This window comes from Moschus berezovskii, chromosome 9 (genome assembly GCF_049115385.1).
Source record: "Moschus berezovskii isolate FMDL1 chromosome 9, NW_MosBer_1.0, whole genome shotgun sequence".
NCBI lineage: Eukaryota > Metazoa > Chordata > Mammalia > Artiodactyla > Moschidae > Moschus > Moschus berezovskii.
In genome coordinates this window covers 102087561-102105878 of record NC_142468.1, presented here as the reverse complement: position 1 = coordinate 102105878, position 18318 = coordinate 102087561, and the positions used below count along the sequence as shown (strand labels likewise).

At 35.5% G+C, this 18318-nt stretch overlaps 1 protein-coding gene across 4 annotated transcripts in view; it reads left to right on the top strand.

The window, feature by feature from the left end:
* The window catches only part of LOC148776751 (olfactory receptor 11G2-like), a 56286-nt gene extending 47492 nt beyond the window's left edge, over window positions 1-8794 (top strand). For all 4 annotated transcript variants that reach the window (XM_088840060.1, XM_088840058.1, XM_088840061.1 and 1 more), the window contains one exon: window positions 7848-8794. In XM_088840060.1, the coding sequence (XP_088696186.1) occupies window positions 7848-8794 (947 nt within the window). The remainder of the gene's footprint in view (window positions 1-7847) is intronic.
* The last annotated feature ends 9524 nt before the right edge of the window (window positions 8795-18318 follow it).

Here is an 18318-nt window from a genome sequence, read left to right as displayed (position 1 = left end):
CCCAGGTTTTTCTCCAAATCCCCTAATTCAGAATATAAAATTAACCCCAGAAATTCCCATATTAATGTGATTCTGGTGTACCTAGATCAGCACCAGTTCACACACTGACCTTACAGAGCCACTATTTTAAAAAAAATACATGACATATAGTGAGGAATAAAAATCTTACAATAATTGGTTGGGAAAGTGAAACAAGTTATGGTGAGTAGTACAGGTGATTCAAACACTCATGACATCAGCAGTGGAAGCTTCTCCTGCCTCTATTCCCAAATTCTCCATTTATAGAATAAGAAATATATTACAGTCTTCTTACCTTTTCCTACCTGTGAAAAATAATTAAGATATCTAGAAATAGGCTCACATTTTAAAAGATTAGCATGTAGTGACAATATATCAATACTCTGGGGTTAGTTTTAAGAGGAGGAAGTTTGGGTTGAGCACGCAGCTCAAAATAGGTAAAAGCAGACAGAGAGTAAAAGCCAGTGAGTCTGAGATATGAGACAGGTGTATGTGATTTGGCTCAACTATTTGGTCATAAATAAATTAGTCAAGTTGTCCTCTGGGGTTGATGCATTTCATTCAGGCATTCAGTAAACATTTATCTCTATCTGAATGCAGAAGATCAAGTCCCTGCCTTTGTGAAGCTTACATTATAGTGAAGGGGATAGATAATAAGAAGCTGAACACATAGATCTCATTGCTTATAACTACTAATTCCAGTAGTTTGAAAAATTTGTAACTATATGTGGTAATTGATACTAACTACAATTAGACTCCTGAAATTAATGTTTTATTTCAATTATATATCTCAATAAAACAAAAGGAATAAATGAGAACTCTACTTTTAGTTTTTTAATTAACCTCCATATTGTTCTCCAGAGTAGCTGTACCAGTTTACATTCCCACCAACAGTGTAGAAGGGTTCCTTTTTCTCCAAACCCTCTCCAGCATTTATTGTTTATAGACTTTTTTGATGAGGATTATGATCTGTTGAGATGATGCCTCATTGTAGTTTTGATTTGAATTTCTCTAATAATTCGTGATGTTGAGCATCTTTCCATGTGCTTTTTGGCCATTTGTATGTCTTCTTTGGAAAAATATCTATTTACATCTCCTGTCCATTTTTTGATTGGGTTATTTGTTGGATTTTTTGTTGTAGTTGTTACTGAGCTACATGATTTGCTTGTATATTTTGGAGATAATCCCTTGCCAGCCACTTCATTTGCAAACATTTTCTCCCTTTCTGTGGGTTGTCTTTTTGTTTTGTTTATGGTTTGCTTTGTTGTACAGGAGCTTTTAAGTTTAATTAGGTCCCATATGTTTATTTTTATCTTCACTACTCTAGTAGGTAGATCAAAGTGATTTATGTCAGAGAACATTCTGCCTATATGTTCCTCTACAAGTTTTATAATAAAATAGAGCAGTGTTCTTGCCTGGAGAATCCCAGGGACGGGGGAGCCTGGTGGGCTGCTGTCTATGGGGTCGCACAGAGTCGGACACGACTGAAGCGACTTAGCAGCAGCAGCAGCAGCAACAGAGCTATCATATGATCCACCAACCCCACTCCTGGGCATATATCCAGAGAAAACCATAATTTGAAAAGATACATGAACCCCAATGTTCACTACAGAACTTTTACAATAGCCAGGACATGGAGCCACCTAAATGTACATTGATGGGTGAATGCATAAAGAAGATGTGGTACACATACACAATAGAATGTTACTCAACCATAAAAAAAAAAAGAAATCATGCCATTTGCAGCAACATAGATGTCCTCGAGTGAAGTCATACTGAGTGAAGTAAGTCAGACAAAGAAAGACAAATATCATAGGATATCACTTGTATGTGGAATTTTTTTTAATGGTACAAATGAACTTATTTACAAAACAGAAATAGAATTACAATCCTAGGATTACCAGAGAGGAAAGAGGGAAGGGATAAATTGAGAGATTGGGATTGACATATACACACTACAGTATATAAAATAGATACCTAATAAGTACTTACTGTACAGCACAGGGAACTCTACTCAGTACTAATTAATGACTTTATGGAAAAAGAGTCTAATAAAGAGTGGATATATGTATATGCATAACTGATTCACGGTGATGTACAGCAGAAAGTAACACAACATTGTAAATCAACTATGCTCCAACCAAAAAAAGATGCTATCCTTGAAACACCAAAAATAGGAATAAATGGGAGTATGAATACAGAAATTGTTGGGGTAGGATAGGGCACAGTTTAGATCTAAATGGTTAGAGAATGTCTTTGTTAGGAAGCGGTATTTCAAACTCAGATAATATATCATGCAAAGATCTAGGACAATAAACACCCATGTAAGTACAGGTAGAAGCTTGTGATTTTCAAAGAATAAGAAAAGTTGATTTTGCTACCTGGAAGGAAAATGACATAAGAGGCTGGAGTAGTGGGCAGCATCAAATCATTTAGAAACTTCTAGCCCACAATAAAAAGCTTTTATATGAACTCCTGGGGAAGGCTGCTCAATACAATATACTAAGAGGAAGGCTAAAAAAGCTCTCCTTAGAAAAATCCATGTCTTCATAAGCTCTTCTTATATTGAAACGACCTATTTACTTACATGTCTATTTATATGTTCCTTTATTATGCTACATTCCACTTTTTTCTTTAAGAATTTGAAGTATTAAAGTGCACTAAAAGAAAGAATAAGGAAAATATTAATTTAAAAAGGAAAAACAGGATGATGATTTGCGGATAATAGGATAAATGCTGACATTAAGTCAAGCCTGTAAAAGTGTTATGAGCTCCCTTTAAATAAAGTGGGAAATCATCAGAAAGGATCTTCAGTGTTGAAGTTTTTTCAAGTGTTGTTATGATTCTCTATGTTTCTTTGATTCAAAAAATGAAGTAGAGAATGGAGAAACATTATCTGTCATATGATTTTCACTAATTGTAAGAAGAAACAAATCTGTTTACAAGGAAAACTAAATTACTGACTCCTAGTTCTATAATTTCTTTCAAGATGATTCATATGAGGGAGAATGAGATACACTGAACAGTGGTTCCCCAAAATATCTGACGTATATACATATAGTTAAACACAGCTGCTTCTTATAGCATTTATTAATAAGATTCAAAGGCATTTTATAGAAATATAGCTCAGAGGAAGCAATTCTTTCCAGATCTAAGAACTGAGGTCCAAATATCTGCTTTCTGATAATCTATCTCCCTTAATCCAAAAGTCTGACCTTAACCTCACACTGGTCAGAGTGGCCACCATCAAAAAGTTTACAAACAATAAATGCTGGAGAAGTTGAGGAAAAAAGGAAGCCTCCTACACTGTTGATGAGAATCTAAATTGGTGCAGTCACTCTGGAGAACAGTATGGAAATTCCTTAAAAAAACTAAACATAGAGTTACCATATGATCCAGTGATCCCACTCCTGGGCATATATCTGGAGAAAATCCTAACTTGAAAAGATACATGCAGCCCAATAGTCATAGAAGCACTATTTACAACAGCCAAGACAATGGAAACAACTTAAATGTCCATTGACAGATGACTGGATAAAGATGTGATACATGTATACAACGGAATATTCAGTTCAGTTCAGTTCAGTCACCCAGTCGTGTCCGACTCTGCTATTCAGACATAAAAACAATGAAATAATACCATTCGCAGCAACATAGATGGATCTAGACGTCATCATACTAAGTAAGAAAGAGAAAGACAAATACCATTTATCATTTATATATGGAATCTAAAAGATTATACAATTGAACTTACCTCTAAAATATAAATAGCTTCACAGACATAGAAAACAAACTTATGGTTACCAAAGGGGTTACTGTACAACATAAAGAGCAATATTCAATATCTTATGATAACTTATAATGGAAAAAAATCTGAAAAAATGGAAAAATCTTATATATATATGTACATATATATACATGTATACATAACTGAATCACTTTGCTATACATCTAAAACTAATAGCAGTATTGTAAATCAATTACACTTCAATTAAAAAATAATCGATTATATGACTGGTGCTTTGGTTGACTGATTTGAGGGCGGATCTAAGGAAGTGATGGTCTGCTCCAGATTGTATGTTGTCTATGCAAGGGCCATTCTAAGACTAGGTATCTAGATAAGATTTTATCTATATAGAGGGCAGAGAAGAAGGAGATTAAAGCTGTAATTGGCTTTTTAAGTAGTAGACACTCATTTTAGCCAAGAGAGGAGGATATTTGGTATTTTATGACTGGCACAGTGACCTTTTTTTTATCCTTAGACAAAATTATAAAGTAGCTTTGTTTTGTTTCATGTATATGTCCAATAACAGAATAGCATGACCTAGCTGAGAGTGTCAGAACAGCTTGTAATAACTTTGAGGTCTAGTCAAATCATTTGTGGACATCTGGGGCTGCATTTATTGCCTTCAAGTTTTTTAAAGTCTTCATTGGCCACATGGTATGCACACTTAGGGGAGTTAGAGTTAGATATACTGGTTGATTAATTAATCAAGCAACCAGTTGATTTGTTAACATTTCATTCTATCTGTAAGAATTTTAAAGAAGGAAAAAGACATCATTTCAACCGCATAGAAAATAAAAACACTAAAATTAAGGAACATCCCAAGGGAAGTGAATAACAAGCATAGCGATGTCTCTTGACATTGTTTTCCTTTAGCATCAATAAATGGATCCTCAAGGATCAGGAAAAACAGGACTTGCTTCCTGGCAGTCTCTGCTTATAACCCCTCCATCCCTCAGCAAACATATTCAAGAATTTTTACCACAACCATTTCCAGCTCTTTCCTCCTCTCTGGTTATTGTTAAGAAGACTATCTCTTCTAAGAGAATAAAAAATAAACTTTTGAGAAGCTCCAGGTTAGAATTCCCTTTGCTGATCCAGGTAACAAGATTATGCAGTGTTTAGGAGAGCAAAAAATCATAATCTACTGGTTTTTACCCACAGCTCTCTTTGAATTATTACGGTCATATGCATACAACCAATATCACTTAAACTCTTACTGGTCAGGCAATAGTCAAAGTACTTCCACAGGAATTCATCTCATTCAGTTATCTTTGTAACAGTCCTTTAAAGAAGGCATAACTGTGTGCTTATAATAGCTGAGTATTAATTTCTTATGACAAATAAACAAATAATTCTAAATAATAAATAATAATTTAAATAATTCTAAATTCAATAATTTTTCTATCGTATACAGCTCCCTACCTGTCATCCTACTCTGGAAAATTATCCTTATTTTTAAGTGTCTTCCAGAAACAGATTATCCAATGTTACAGCCCCTCACTGAAACTGTACAAACTAAGGAAGTGAATTGAGTTGTCATGGTTGGGAAGATCTCCTGGAGAAGGAAATGGCAACCCACTCCAATATTCTTGCCTGGAAATTTCCATGGACAGAGGAGCCTGGCAGGGTGAGGTCCATGGGGTCGCAAAGAGTTGGGCATGACAGAGCAACTGAGCACACACACATGAAACATCTCTGGGTGGGTTCTAGAGAGAGAGCCAACAAATGGGTACCAAGGCTTCTACTGTCCTGAGTTTTGAGGGAAAATTAAAATATTGGTGAATGTCTTCCTTGTAATGTGTACGGCATGGCCTGGTTCATTCAGACATACTTTATCTCAGTTTTTCCAGGGTTGACTAATTTAACAAGTAAACGAAGAAAACAAGGCGATTGTTGTTAATTGCTGCTGCTAAGTCACTTCAGTCGTGTCCGACTCTGTGTGACCCCATAGACGGAAGCCCACCAGACTCCCCCGTCCCTGGGATTCTCCAGGCAAGAACACTGGAGTGGGTTGCCATTTCCTTCTCCAATGTGTGAAAGTGAAAAGTGAAAGTGAAGTCGCTCAGTCGTGTCCGACCCTTAGCGACCCCACGGACTGCAGCCTACCAGGCTGCTCCATCCATGGGATTTTCTAGGCAAGAGTACTGGAGTCAGTCCAAATGGCCAGGGTACAAATACACAGACATCACTCCACCCATTTTCACAGTACCCTCTGTAATTGATGCAGGGTGAGTTTATTGGTCTTTTGCTGTTTGTTTGGTTGATTGGTTTGGGGAATTTTTTTGACAGTTTCAGCTCAGACTTGAGGCAGGTAACATCATCGGTCTTCTGTACAGCGGAGCTCAGTAATGAAAAGTGAATAGTGATACAAGCTAATTAAATATGTTAGATTGAGCATAAAATGGTGATGGTAATTCCTGTTTTCTAGAACACCTTCCTGTTTTCTGTAACAGCTCTGTAAGACTTCTTGGCACAGAATTGCTGAGAGGGATAAGTTTTACTTAAAAGTGTAACATGATCAGTTTTTCCATTTTTCAAGGAGTACTTGGTTGCTGCTTAGAAAATGGAGGATAGAAGGGCAAAAGTAGAAGCAAGCTGTGTTAGAATGCTGCTGCAGAAGTCTAAGGAAGAAAGGATGGTAATTTGAACTTGAGAGACAGCAGTTAAGACAAAGGAGTGCATGATACAAGCCATACTTTAGAAACAGAAGAATCCTGCTAATGAATTGGATGTGAGGGGTAAAAGAAGAGATGTAACAATGAAATAGACTATACCCGAAAAAAGTTCTTCAACATTAACTACACTATTTAAAGTGCTGAAAATATTTGAGATGATAAAGTGATTAACACACATAAAAATAACCTTTTAGAAGGTTATTTCTTTAAATCATAAGGCTGAGCACAAGACTCAAAACTCATATAAGATAAAGATTGCTGTAAATTACATGCATTAAAATGGTCTCCTAAACCAAATTTGAAGACAGTTTTCTTTATAATTTCCGGAATACTTTCCCTTGAAAGTAAAAGATTTCTGATATAAGCTCCTACTCTGAAAAAAGCAATACTGCCAGGAAGACGACTACACAGTCTTATATGACAAAACTAAAAGAGAGAGGTCACTAAAATGCAGCATATAGCTCACTCCCTAGGCTCTGGTCAATAGAGACCTCACCATCAGAAAAGAATGTCGACAACTGGGGCTTTCACATGCTATCAGTTGCAGTGATAAATAGTGCAATAATGATGGAACACTGTTGAACTTATCTACTGAAGGTAAAGATACACATGCCCTTATGATCCAGCCTACAGAAATGCATGCATGTGTGAACCAGGAAAAGAGAACTGTATTCATAGTACCATTACTCCTAACAGCCCAAACTAGAAATAGCCAAAATAGTCATCTATAGTACGATGGTTTAATAAGTGATGGTTTATTCATAGAGTACAGCGGAGTGTAAATGGACCACTATAGATGATTGTAATAACATGAATGTAAAAAACCTTACTGTTGAACAAAAGAAGCCGTCCAAATACTACATATACTGTGATTTCAATTATGTAAAATAAAAAACAAGCAAAACTAAAAAAAAATGTTTCAGAATGCATACTTAGCTATTAAAATAAAGAAAAATAGGGAGGTGATTACCATTAGGAAAGGAGAGTGTTAACAATTGAAGGGGCTAAGAGGCAGAGGATAGTCATCCTTTTATTGGAATGGAGCATAAGAGGAGATTCTACGGTACAGGTGATCCTCTATTTCTCAACATCAGTGATAGTTACTGCAGAATTTTATATATAAAGATTTAAATGTTGAACATGTTTCCATATATTTCACAATAAGTAAATATCTCTATATATACTGATATTCATTAAATTGTGTTTTTATAATCCAACTGTTAAACTAGGACAGTAATTCAGGATTAGGCTAAAACAGTAACTATTGATACATAAATGTCTATTTCATTCCCCAGAGTGGCTTCAATTCATATCTGGGTTCTCACCTGTCTTTACAATTATTCAATAATGTGATTTTGTTTTCACAGCTCCCAGACTCATGAAAATCTACAACACCCCCAACACCTCCAGCACCATCACTGGCTTCATCCTCCTGGGCTTCCCTTGCCCCAGGGAGGGGCAGATTCTCCTCTTTGTGCTCTGCTCTGCTGTCTACCTCCTGACTCTCATGGGCAACGGTTCGATCATCTGTGCTGTGTGCTGGGATCAGAGACTCCACACCCCCATGTATATCCTGCTGGCCAACTTCTCCTTCCTGGAGATCTGGTATGTCACCTCCACTGTCCCCAACGTGTTGGCCAACTTCCTCTCTGACAACAAGCTCATCTCCTTCTCTGGGTGCTTTCTCCAGTTCTACTTTTTCTTCTCCTTGGGTTCTACAGAATGTTTTTTCTTGGCTATTATGGCATTTGATCGATACCTTGCCATCTGCTGCCCTCTACATTACTCCACTCTCATGACTGGACGTCTCTGCACCAATCTTGTGATCAGCTGCTGGGCACTTGGTTTCCTCTGGTTCCCAGTCCCCATCATCATCATCTCCCAAATGTCCTTCTGTGGGTCCAGGATCTTTGACCACTTCCTGTGTGACCCAGGTCCCTTGTTGGCCCTCACCTGCACTAGAGTCCCTGTAATAGAGTTAACTAGCTCTACCTTAAGTTCTCTCCTCTTATTTATCCCCTTTCTCTTCATCATGGTGTCCTATGCTCTGGTCCTACAAACTGTGCTGAAGGTCCCTTCAGCAGCTGGACGAAGAAAAGCTTTCTCCACCTGTGGGTCCCATCTGACTGTGGTTTCTCTTTTTTACGGATCAGTGATGGTCATGTATGTGAGCCCAACATCTGAACATGATGCTGGAATGCAGAAGATAGTGACTTTGTTTTATTCTGTAGTTATTCCACTCATTAATCCTGTAATATATAGTCTGAGAAACAAAGATATGAAACATGCTATGAAGAAATTATTAGGAACATAAAAGTAAGGGTCTTGATTTAAAATATTTGGGGGGACAGAAGCTGTTTTTAATTTCTTGGTTAAAAAGAAGACTAACTGACTTTAGGACCGTAAGCCATCTCAAAGATGTACTGCATATCCCCAGTTTTGCAAATGATAGAGCCATAGATTGAAAAACTGAGTTTAGTTTGCTGGGAGATATAATTAAATATAAATTTCCTGACAATCTAGAAAACCTCTCCACAGTGGTGGAAGAGAATAAAGCAGTTTTATTATTTATTATCTATGGGTGTGAGAGTGGGACCTTAAAGAAAGCTGAGAGTAGAAGAATTGATGCTTTTGAACTGTGGTGTTGGAGAAGACTCTTGAGAGTCCCTTGGACTGCAAAGAGATCAAACCAGTCAATCCTAAAGGAAATCAGTCCTGAATATTCATTGGCCGGACTGAAGCTCCAGTACTTTGGCCACCTGATGTGAAGAACTGACCCATTGAAAAAGACCCTGATGCTGAGAAAGATTGAAGGCAGGAGGAGAAGGGGACGACAGAGGATGAGATGGTTGAATGGCATCACTGACTCGATGGGCATGAGTTGGAGCAAGTTCAGGGAGTTGATGAGGAACAGGGAAGCCTGGCATGCTTCAGTCCCTGGGGTCACAAAGAGTCAGGCATGACTGAGCGACTGAACTGAACTCACTGATTATTGAATAAGCATTAAAGCTGGAGACTATGGGCATCTCAGGCAACCCACTGAGAAATGGCAAAGACTGAAAGAAATTTTATCCTTTTATAGTCAGGCAAATACAACCCATTACATACAGGTTCTCAAGATAAAAACTAATCCTCAAAAAGACTCAACCACTTTATCACACATAGTCAATTCATCCTAGATTCACCTGGTAATTGGACTGGCCATCTGTGTTTGCTAATTGGCTTCACACAAAGAAGAAAAGAGATTTCTATATAACAAGAGGTAGTTTTTTCAACTTCAAAATTAGGCCACCAATGTTATGCGCCTATCTTCCCACAGGAAATGGAAGATTGGGGCCTTTCTATCTTGATTATTACATTTCAGAGAGTCTTCCCAGGTCCTTGACAAAGACATTCCTAGGTCATAAATCTGGCAAGGGTGCTGAAAAACCTGTCAAAATTTAAAACTTTTAAATTTTACATTCATTTCAATGACAGAGAAACAAGTACAAGTTTTCTAAAGTAAGTGTTCTGAAAACAGGAAGAGGGGAAAGTTTCTTCCTTTATCTTCAGAATGGATACTTACGCCTCTTTTTTTTTTTTTTTTTTTTGTATTTGCTCTTACAAATTGTACAATCCTGGGGCAAAACTTGTCTCCTATTACTCTTCCAACACCAGCAAACTCTTTACTTTTCTGGTAGTGCTTTTATTTCTGTCTTCTAAAACATCTATCATGATAACATCAATTTTAATATTGTATATATCTTCAGGTCAATATGAAAAGTAGCATCAGCAAAATAAAGTCATAAATAAATGAAAAAAAGTAAATAACAAAGGAAAGGCTTTTAAATATCTAAAAAGACATTCTATTTTGTTCAGAATTAGAGAAGTACAAAGAAAGCTATAATAAATATATCTCTTTTCCCCACAAATTGACAAAGATCAAAAATAATGTTGAGAAAAACAGCAATCTCTTCCCTTACTGGTAGAGCATAAATTGGTACAATATCTATGGAGGACATTTTGCCAAAAAACTATCAGAATTTATTTTTTTAAATTTATTTATTTTAATTGAAGGCTAATTACTTTACAATATTGTATTGGTTTTGTCATACATTGACATGAATCTGCCCCGGGTGTACATACGTTCCCCATCTTGAACCCCCCTTCCACCTCCCTCCCCATCCCATCCCTCTGGTTCATCCCAGTACACCAGCCCCAAGCATCCTGTATCATGCATCGAACCTGGACTGGCGATTCATTTCACATACAATAATATACACGTTTCAATGCCATTCTCCCAAATCATTCCACCCTCGCCCTCTCCCACAAAAAAACTAGAAATAGAACTGCCATACAACCCAGCAATCGCACTCCTGGGCATACACACCGAGAAAATAACTATCAGAATTTAAAGGGCATACCCTCTGACTCAGCAATTCCACTCTTAGGTATTTATCTGAGGAGTATACTCACAAATAAGAAAAATGACATGTGTACAAGAATATTGACTACTGTTTCTAATAGTAAAAGATTGGAACAATCCAAATCCCATTAATTAAGGACTAATTAGATAAATTATTGTATATACGTAGGGTGGAATATACTATAAAACTGTTAAAAATGAAGATCTGTACATGTTGATATAAAAGTACCCTCAAAGTTAAAGAAAAAGTGAGATGAAAGAGATCTGTCTTGGGCCATCTTTCATATGAAGAAAGATTACATAAATATCTACATATTTATGTTCATAAACACATTGTGTATCTCTGAAAGAAGAAACTAAGAACAGTGATGCTTTTGAGAAACAGAACTGGGTATCTAGGGACAGGGAGAGAAGGAAACATTTTCTCTGTACATACAAGCCTTTGTATATTTTAAATTTTTCCATATGCATGTATTTCATTTAAACAATATTTATTATTATCATCTAAAAATAAAATTTGAAACTATTTTACTATGAAATTGGAACCAAAGTAACATTTTTTCATAATTCTGTGATTCTTTGAGAAACTAAAAAGAAGACTGTTTCTCAGAGGAAAATTAAAAAAAAAAAAAGAAACTGACAACCTCTTCATGTCATCTCACTAAAATTCTTTTGTTCAGCCAGAACAAAGTAAGAAATGTCTTCCTCTTCTGAGGACCTATGAGAGTAATAAACTATGAAAAAGTGAAAGCAGCTTTTTAAAAATAACTGTTGTATCATCTTCCTCCATAGTCACTTATTCACTAAAACAAACACATTCAATATGTTAGGCACTGAACTGGAAGGGACAAGCCATATACAGAAGCAAATAAGACACATTTCCTTCTCTTCTGGGGATCATGAACAAGTAGTTAATGAAGCAAGATGTTCTATAAACAAGGGAATTTTAAGTTGCTATGGGAGCAGATAAAGGAAGGCACGGATAAAAACCCATGAGTATGAAGGGGTAAGAAATCATGGCAAGTTCCGAAAAATGCATATAACCATTCCCAGACTACTATCTATTTACTAGTATACTACAATATACAGAATAGAAGTATTCCTCAAATAGATGTCCGTGTAGCATTTACCACCCATCATGACTTATAATTGGCCAAACCTATTAATATATTAATGAGCATCCTTAATCGAAATAAATACAATTTCAAGATGGAATATAATTCACAATTCATCAAACAGATATAGATAGAAAAATGGCTGATTCATGCTGATGTTTGGTAGAAACCAAAGCAGTACTATAAAGCAATTATCCTTTAATTAAAAATAAATAAATCCAAAAAAGGCCCCAAAAAAATACAAATAGAAATAAAGAAGCACATCATTGGGATAGAGGTATTAAAATATAAAACTCAATCTTCAGATGCCATCACAGTACAAATATTACTGATATTTATTATTAGTATTTGTTTCCAGGGAACCTGGAAGACCTACAAGACCATGTCACTTAGAAAGAAAATAACACTTGAGTGCTTAAGTAAATCAATGAGCCAAAAAAGACACATCAACCTACCTCAGATCTTTCATGAGAATGAAGTATTTCAGTGAGCGGCAGATGGCCAAGGGCTGATCATTTTCCATGACAAAGTAGAACTGTGCAGTTGTTCTGGGGGTAAAAAGTAGAACCAAGTGATGCAACTGGAATAGGAAATGGTCTTGGCTTTCAAAAGCAAATTGTCCTATATGTTGGACTTAAAAGTTGTGAAGTAATTTTAAAAGTCACGATAGCTACACTAGCTAACTCTCAACGTGCCTAAAATGAACTTCCACTTTAGCCATGCAAGTAATGTACAGCCTCAAGCATACCATTCATATCTTCATTTTATAGATGAGGAAACTAAAGCCTAGATTGAATAAGCAAGTTGCCCGAACAGTTAATGAGTGTTGGAACCAGCTATGACTCCAAAAACCATACTATAAAGTGTTATGCTATGGCATCTCTTAATGTTAGCTTATCACATGTGAGCTCCCGAGCTAAGCATTTTGTATACAATCTCTCTTTTAATCCTCATTACATGATATGAGCCATTACCATTTTACATGTTTTACAGAGTAGAAAACTAAGGCCTGGAGAGAATAGGTAACAATTTACCAGTAATACAGTTTAATAGTAACTAGAAAAGCAGGGATTCAATCAGGTTTCTCTGAGTCCAAACTCATATTCATCATCACCATTTATTTGTCATAGCAGACTTACATATATTGTTTAAAAGCAGGAAAAATTCTCCATGTGCCTCTAAAGCTGAAATAATATTCAACTATTATTGTTTGGGTAAATGGTTGATAAAAACTTAATGAATAAGTATAGCATACTATTGTAAATACAATATGACACACGTGCAGAAAAATTAAAATCTAGTCTTTAGAAAAAAATACAAAGGGAAGCATTTCAAAATATTTGAAATGGCAACGTTTGAGCAGTAATATGGAGGTTTGGGAGGTCTTTTTTTTTTTTTTTTTTCTATTTTGGGTTTTTTTTTCCCCAATTGTATGCTTTATTTTCAAATGTTTCAATACCAAGTACAGATAGTCCCCAACTTACTATTTAACCAGTTTTCAGCTTTACAGTTGTGAGAAAATAATACACATTTGGTAAAAACCATACTTTGAATTTTTATATTTTTCTGGCCTGTTGATAAGTAGTATGATACTCTCTCACAATGCTAGGTTCAGCTCTGAGCCACAGCTTCCAGTCAGTCACATGATCATGAGGGTAAACAACCTATACACTTATACCATTCAGTACCCATGCAGCCATTGTGTTTATCATTTTCTATACAGTACTCAATAAATCAACAATAATATTATGAAAATTCAGCAATTTTATGATGAAATAAGCTTTATGTCAGATGACTTTAGCCCAAAAGTAAGCTAATACATGTTCTGAGAACATTTAAGGTAAACTAGGCTAAACTGTGATATTCGGCAAGTTAGGTGTAATAAATGCATTTTTAAGGCTCAAGAGGGAGGAGATATATGAATAATTATGGTTGATTCGTGTTGTTGTACTGCAGAAACCAACACAACATTGTAAACCAATTTTCCTCCAATTAAAAAATTGAAAAATTTTAGAGCATTTATTTACTTATCATATTTGCAATTTTAAAGGTTTTATTAGGATGTAAACCTATTTCAGGTCAAGGAAGATATGTAATAGTATATAAAGAATACTTTGAATCTCCAGTAAGTTATTTTGTAAATAATGATAATGATAAATCTAGCTCAGTTTCCCAGTTTAAAAGAACTACTTTCACTGTTCGCTGATGACATGATCCTCTACACAGAAAACCCTAGAGACTCTACCAGAAAACTACTAGAGCTAATCAATGATTACAGTAATGTTGCAGGATATAAAATCAACACACAGAAATCCCTTGCATTCCTATACACTAATAATGAGAAAATAGAAAGAGAAATTAAGGAAACTGTTCCATTCACTGTTGCAACGAAAAGAATTAAATACTTAGGAATATATCTACCTAAGGAAACAAAAGACTTGTACATAGAAAACTATAAAACACTACTGAAAGCAATCAAAGAGGACACTAATAGATGGAGAAATATACCGTGTTCATGGATTGGAAGAATAAATATTGTAAAAATGAGTATACTACCCAAAGTAATTTATACATTCAATGCAATCCCTATCAAGCTACCAACGATATTTTTCACAGAACTAGAACAAATAATCTCACAATTTATATGGAAATACAAAAAACCTCGAATAGCCAAAGCAATCTTGAGGAAGAAAAATGGAACTGGGGGAATTAACCTGCTAGACTTCAGGCTCTACTACAAAGCCACAATCATCAAGACAGCATGGTACTGGCATAAAGTAGAAATATAGATCAATGGAACAAAATAGAAAGCCCAGAGATAAATCCACACACCTATGGACACCTCATCTTTGACAAAGGAGGCAAGAATATAAAATGGAGAAAAGACAGTCTCTTTAACAAGTGGTGCTGGGAAAACTGGTCAGCCACCTGTAAAAGAATGAAACTAGAACACTTCCTAACACCATACACAAAAATAAATTCAAAATGGATTAGAGAGCTAAATGTAAGACCAGAAACTATAAAACTCCTAGAGGAGAATGTAGGCAAAACACTCTCCGACATAAATCACAGCAGGATCCTCCAAGACCCACCTCCCAGAATATTGGAAATAAAAGAACTAGCATATCTTAAGGATGCTCATCTATATACAACCTCACTAACCATTTGTCCCTTATTTTTTCTAACAAAACTAATATTTGTAACTTCAAAATTTTCTTAATTTTCTGTATTTTCTTAATTTTCTCTGAATTAAATTAAGAGACAGCCACAAGGTACCCTGAGGGAATGGGAGCCGGAGTTAAAGATAGAAAAGTGAGCCCTTAGTATTGGACAGAAGGGAAGAGGTCCGTTAGCCCATCCAGCTTCTCATCAGTCAGTTTCACTGGTACCATGCAGAAGAGGGGAAGTTTCTCAACTTTGATATATCAACTGATAATGTATAAAGGAAGGTGAAATCATGCTAGCAACATTTCAAACTGAAGACTGTTATCAATCATATTGCATACTTTCTAGTTCTGAATTAATATCTCCCTACAGAGTTGGCCACAGTTTACATTTCACTACTATTTAAATTGATATTTCTCAAAAGTACAAATGAATTTCTAGAATAGAGTAAATAGGTCTGCAAAATTTAATACAAATCACAATTTACAACCCTGTTTATTTATAAATATGGATAGATGCATACTTAAGTATATATATAAACATATTTGAGAAGATATGGAAAATAATTCTAAAGAAATATCACAAAGTATAAACTGAAGAAGCTTTTGCATTTTACTTCAGTGATAGAGTCATACAAAATATGTTTTGGATACTAATGGGCCTTTATATCTAAGATATAGTTCATTTCCTATCCCAAGGTCAATGTTCTTTAGCGCTCCAAGTTCTTATCATTAATAATTGTATAAAATATCTGTGGCACTTTTTCGTATTTTTTCTTCTGAAATATTCATGTTAAATTCCCATGATAAATGAGGACAAGTTTTAATGTTCTTTGCATTTCTCTGTTTTTCCAATTTTCATATTCATTCACAATCCAGAGGAGTGGCACATACATAGTAAATATTCAGTGATGGATTTCTGGGAGTCATATATTCAGTCAGGCGTAAGCCACAAAAGATATGCAGCAAAAAGCAGAATAACCTTTACTTGCTAATATGTTACTACAGCTGAAATAACTCCCTAAAACCTTTCTCTATATTTTTGCAATTTTTCTTCTTTTTGTTATCTTCTTTTCAGTTCAGTTCAGTTCAGCTAAATCATAAGAAAAATTGTATTTTGTTTGCAGGTGTTTAAAAAGACTAACTGCTTCCAAATAAGACCTTGAGAACCAGGGGGGAAAAAAGGCATATTTGATAAATAAAAGTGAGCTGATTATTGGTATTGTTTTTTATTATCAAACAAAACTTCAGCTTTGCAGAAAAGTTGCAATAATAGTAAAGTACAAAATGTCTATATGCCCTTCATCCGGACTTCAAATCATTAAAATTTTACCACTATTTCTTACAGTCTCTCTGTGTCCTTTTACATCTATTACCCTCTCTCTGTCCATATGTCTGACTGTCTCTCTATATATACCTATTAAGTGTAAGCTGAAGACAACTTACCTAAATGATTTAGTGTGTATTTTCTAGAATTAAAAATATTTTCTCACATAACCTCGCATAATTATCAAAGTTAAGAAATCTATGCTGCTTTAATACCATTATGCAATATAAAGACCTTATTCTGTAATTTCCCAAATTATACTGCTCATATCTTTTATAGCAAAAGGTGAAGAGAGATTTTATTTTTCTGGCCCATGATCCAATCAAGTTTAGATACTGATCATTTTTTAAAATAAAATGAGCCTTTTTGTGTTAGTAAATTGGTGAAAACCTCGAAGATTTAAAACAGACTTTTAAAAGAAAACTCAATTCTTGGGAAAAAAATTTTTATTCAAAATTGAATTTTCTTATTTGAAACTGTAAGTAACTCTTTCTAAATGATAAATGCTTATCAGATTCAACACAAGATTTCTATTTTTTCTACAGAAAAAGGCCATGATAGTCTGGGGGAAAGAGGGATTGCACAGCTTCGTTACTCCCTAAAACCAGTCTCCTCTGTCTGATAGCAAGACAAGCACCTGTCCCCAGCACCCACAGTTGACAACAACTTATCAGAAGACCAAAGAACAAACTCCAGCAAGACGAACACCTTGGCTTGGGTTTTGTTTGACAGAATCTCCCCTGATCATATGAGAAGTATTCTGAACAGATTTGGTGAGTGACTGATGAACCTGTCGATTGAATCTCTGGCCATCTCTAAGAGACTAAAACTAAGGAAAAGATATTACTTCCTCCATCACTGGGGAAAATAAAAGCAATAATGAAGGCACCACTGTCTCCAGAGGAGATAGGAAGTGAACACGGGAAGAACTAGCATAGACCTGTCTCCTGGCACAATCCTTCTAGAGGCAGCAAATGATTCCTCAAGGAGGACAAGACAAGCTGTGCTTATCATCCATGGATCCTAAAGCACATACATTCACTGATCCCCATCCAACCTACTCTTCACACCTTCTCTCCCAGCTGCTTACTACAAAGACAACTGCTTCTACTCAGAAAAGTCTGTAAAAAACTGAGAAGCTTCAGTTGAGAATCCCTTTCTTACTTCAGGAAAGAAGGTAATTCAGTTTTTAGAAGAGAAAAATATTAAAATATAGATGGAGAATCTACATCTCTGGAGAAAAATGTCTCCTGTAACTCCACCACAATTTTACCCAAAACATCTAATATTTACCACATGTCAGATATTGAGAAGCTGCTTCCACCTTGTCAATTTATTATTCCATTCAATAGTTTTCATAACAACCCTCTGGGGAAGGTGTTATCATCTCCATCTGACATCTGAGGAAACTAAGAGTCAAAAAATAACTGGCTTATAGAATTTGCCACGACAATGCAATGTTTAGGTGTTGGAATTCAAATCCTGGGCTCTTGTATCCAAATTCAGTACAATTTCTAGCATAACATAATTGCCTGCCACTCATCAGTAGTGGATAAATACACTTTGCTTTGGGGCTTTTGAAAAAGTTTAAACAATAAGATATATATGTATATGTATATATATATACCCTATGTATATTGCTAGGCATTTTAAAACTATTCTTTCTGTAATCTTCAAAATGCCCTCTGTAGTTGTATTCACTTCACCTTATAGAAAAGGACACCAAACCATGGAGAGGTTAATACTTGGTCTAGCATCCACGGCTATAATGTGGTGGAGGTAGGATTCAGACTCAGGTGGTCCAGTTCTGGAAGCTGTGCTTCTGTA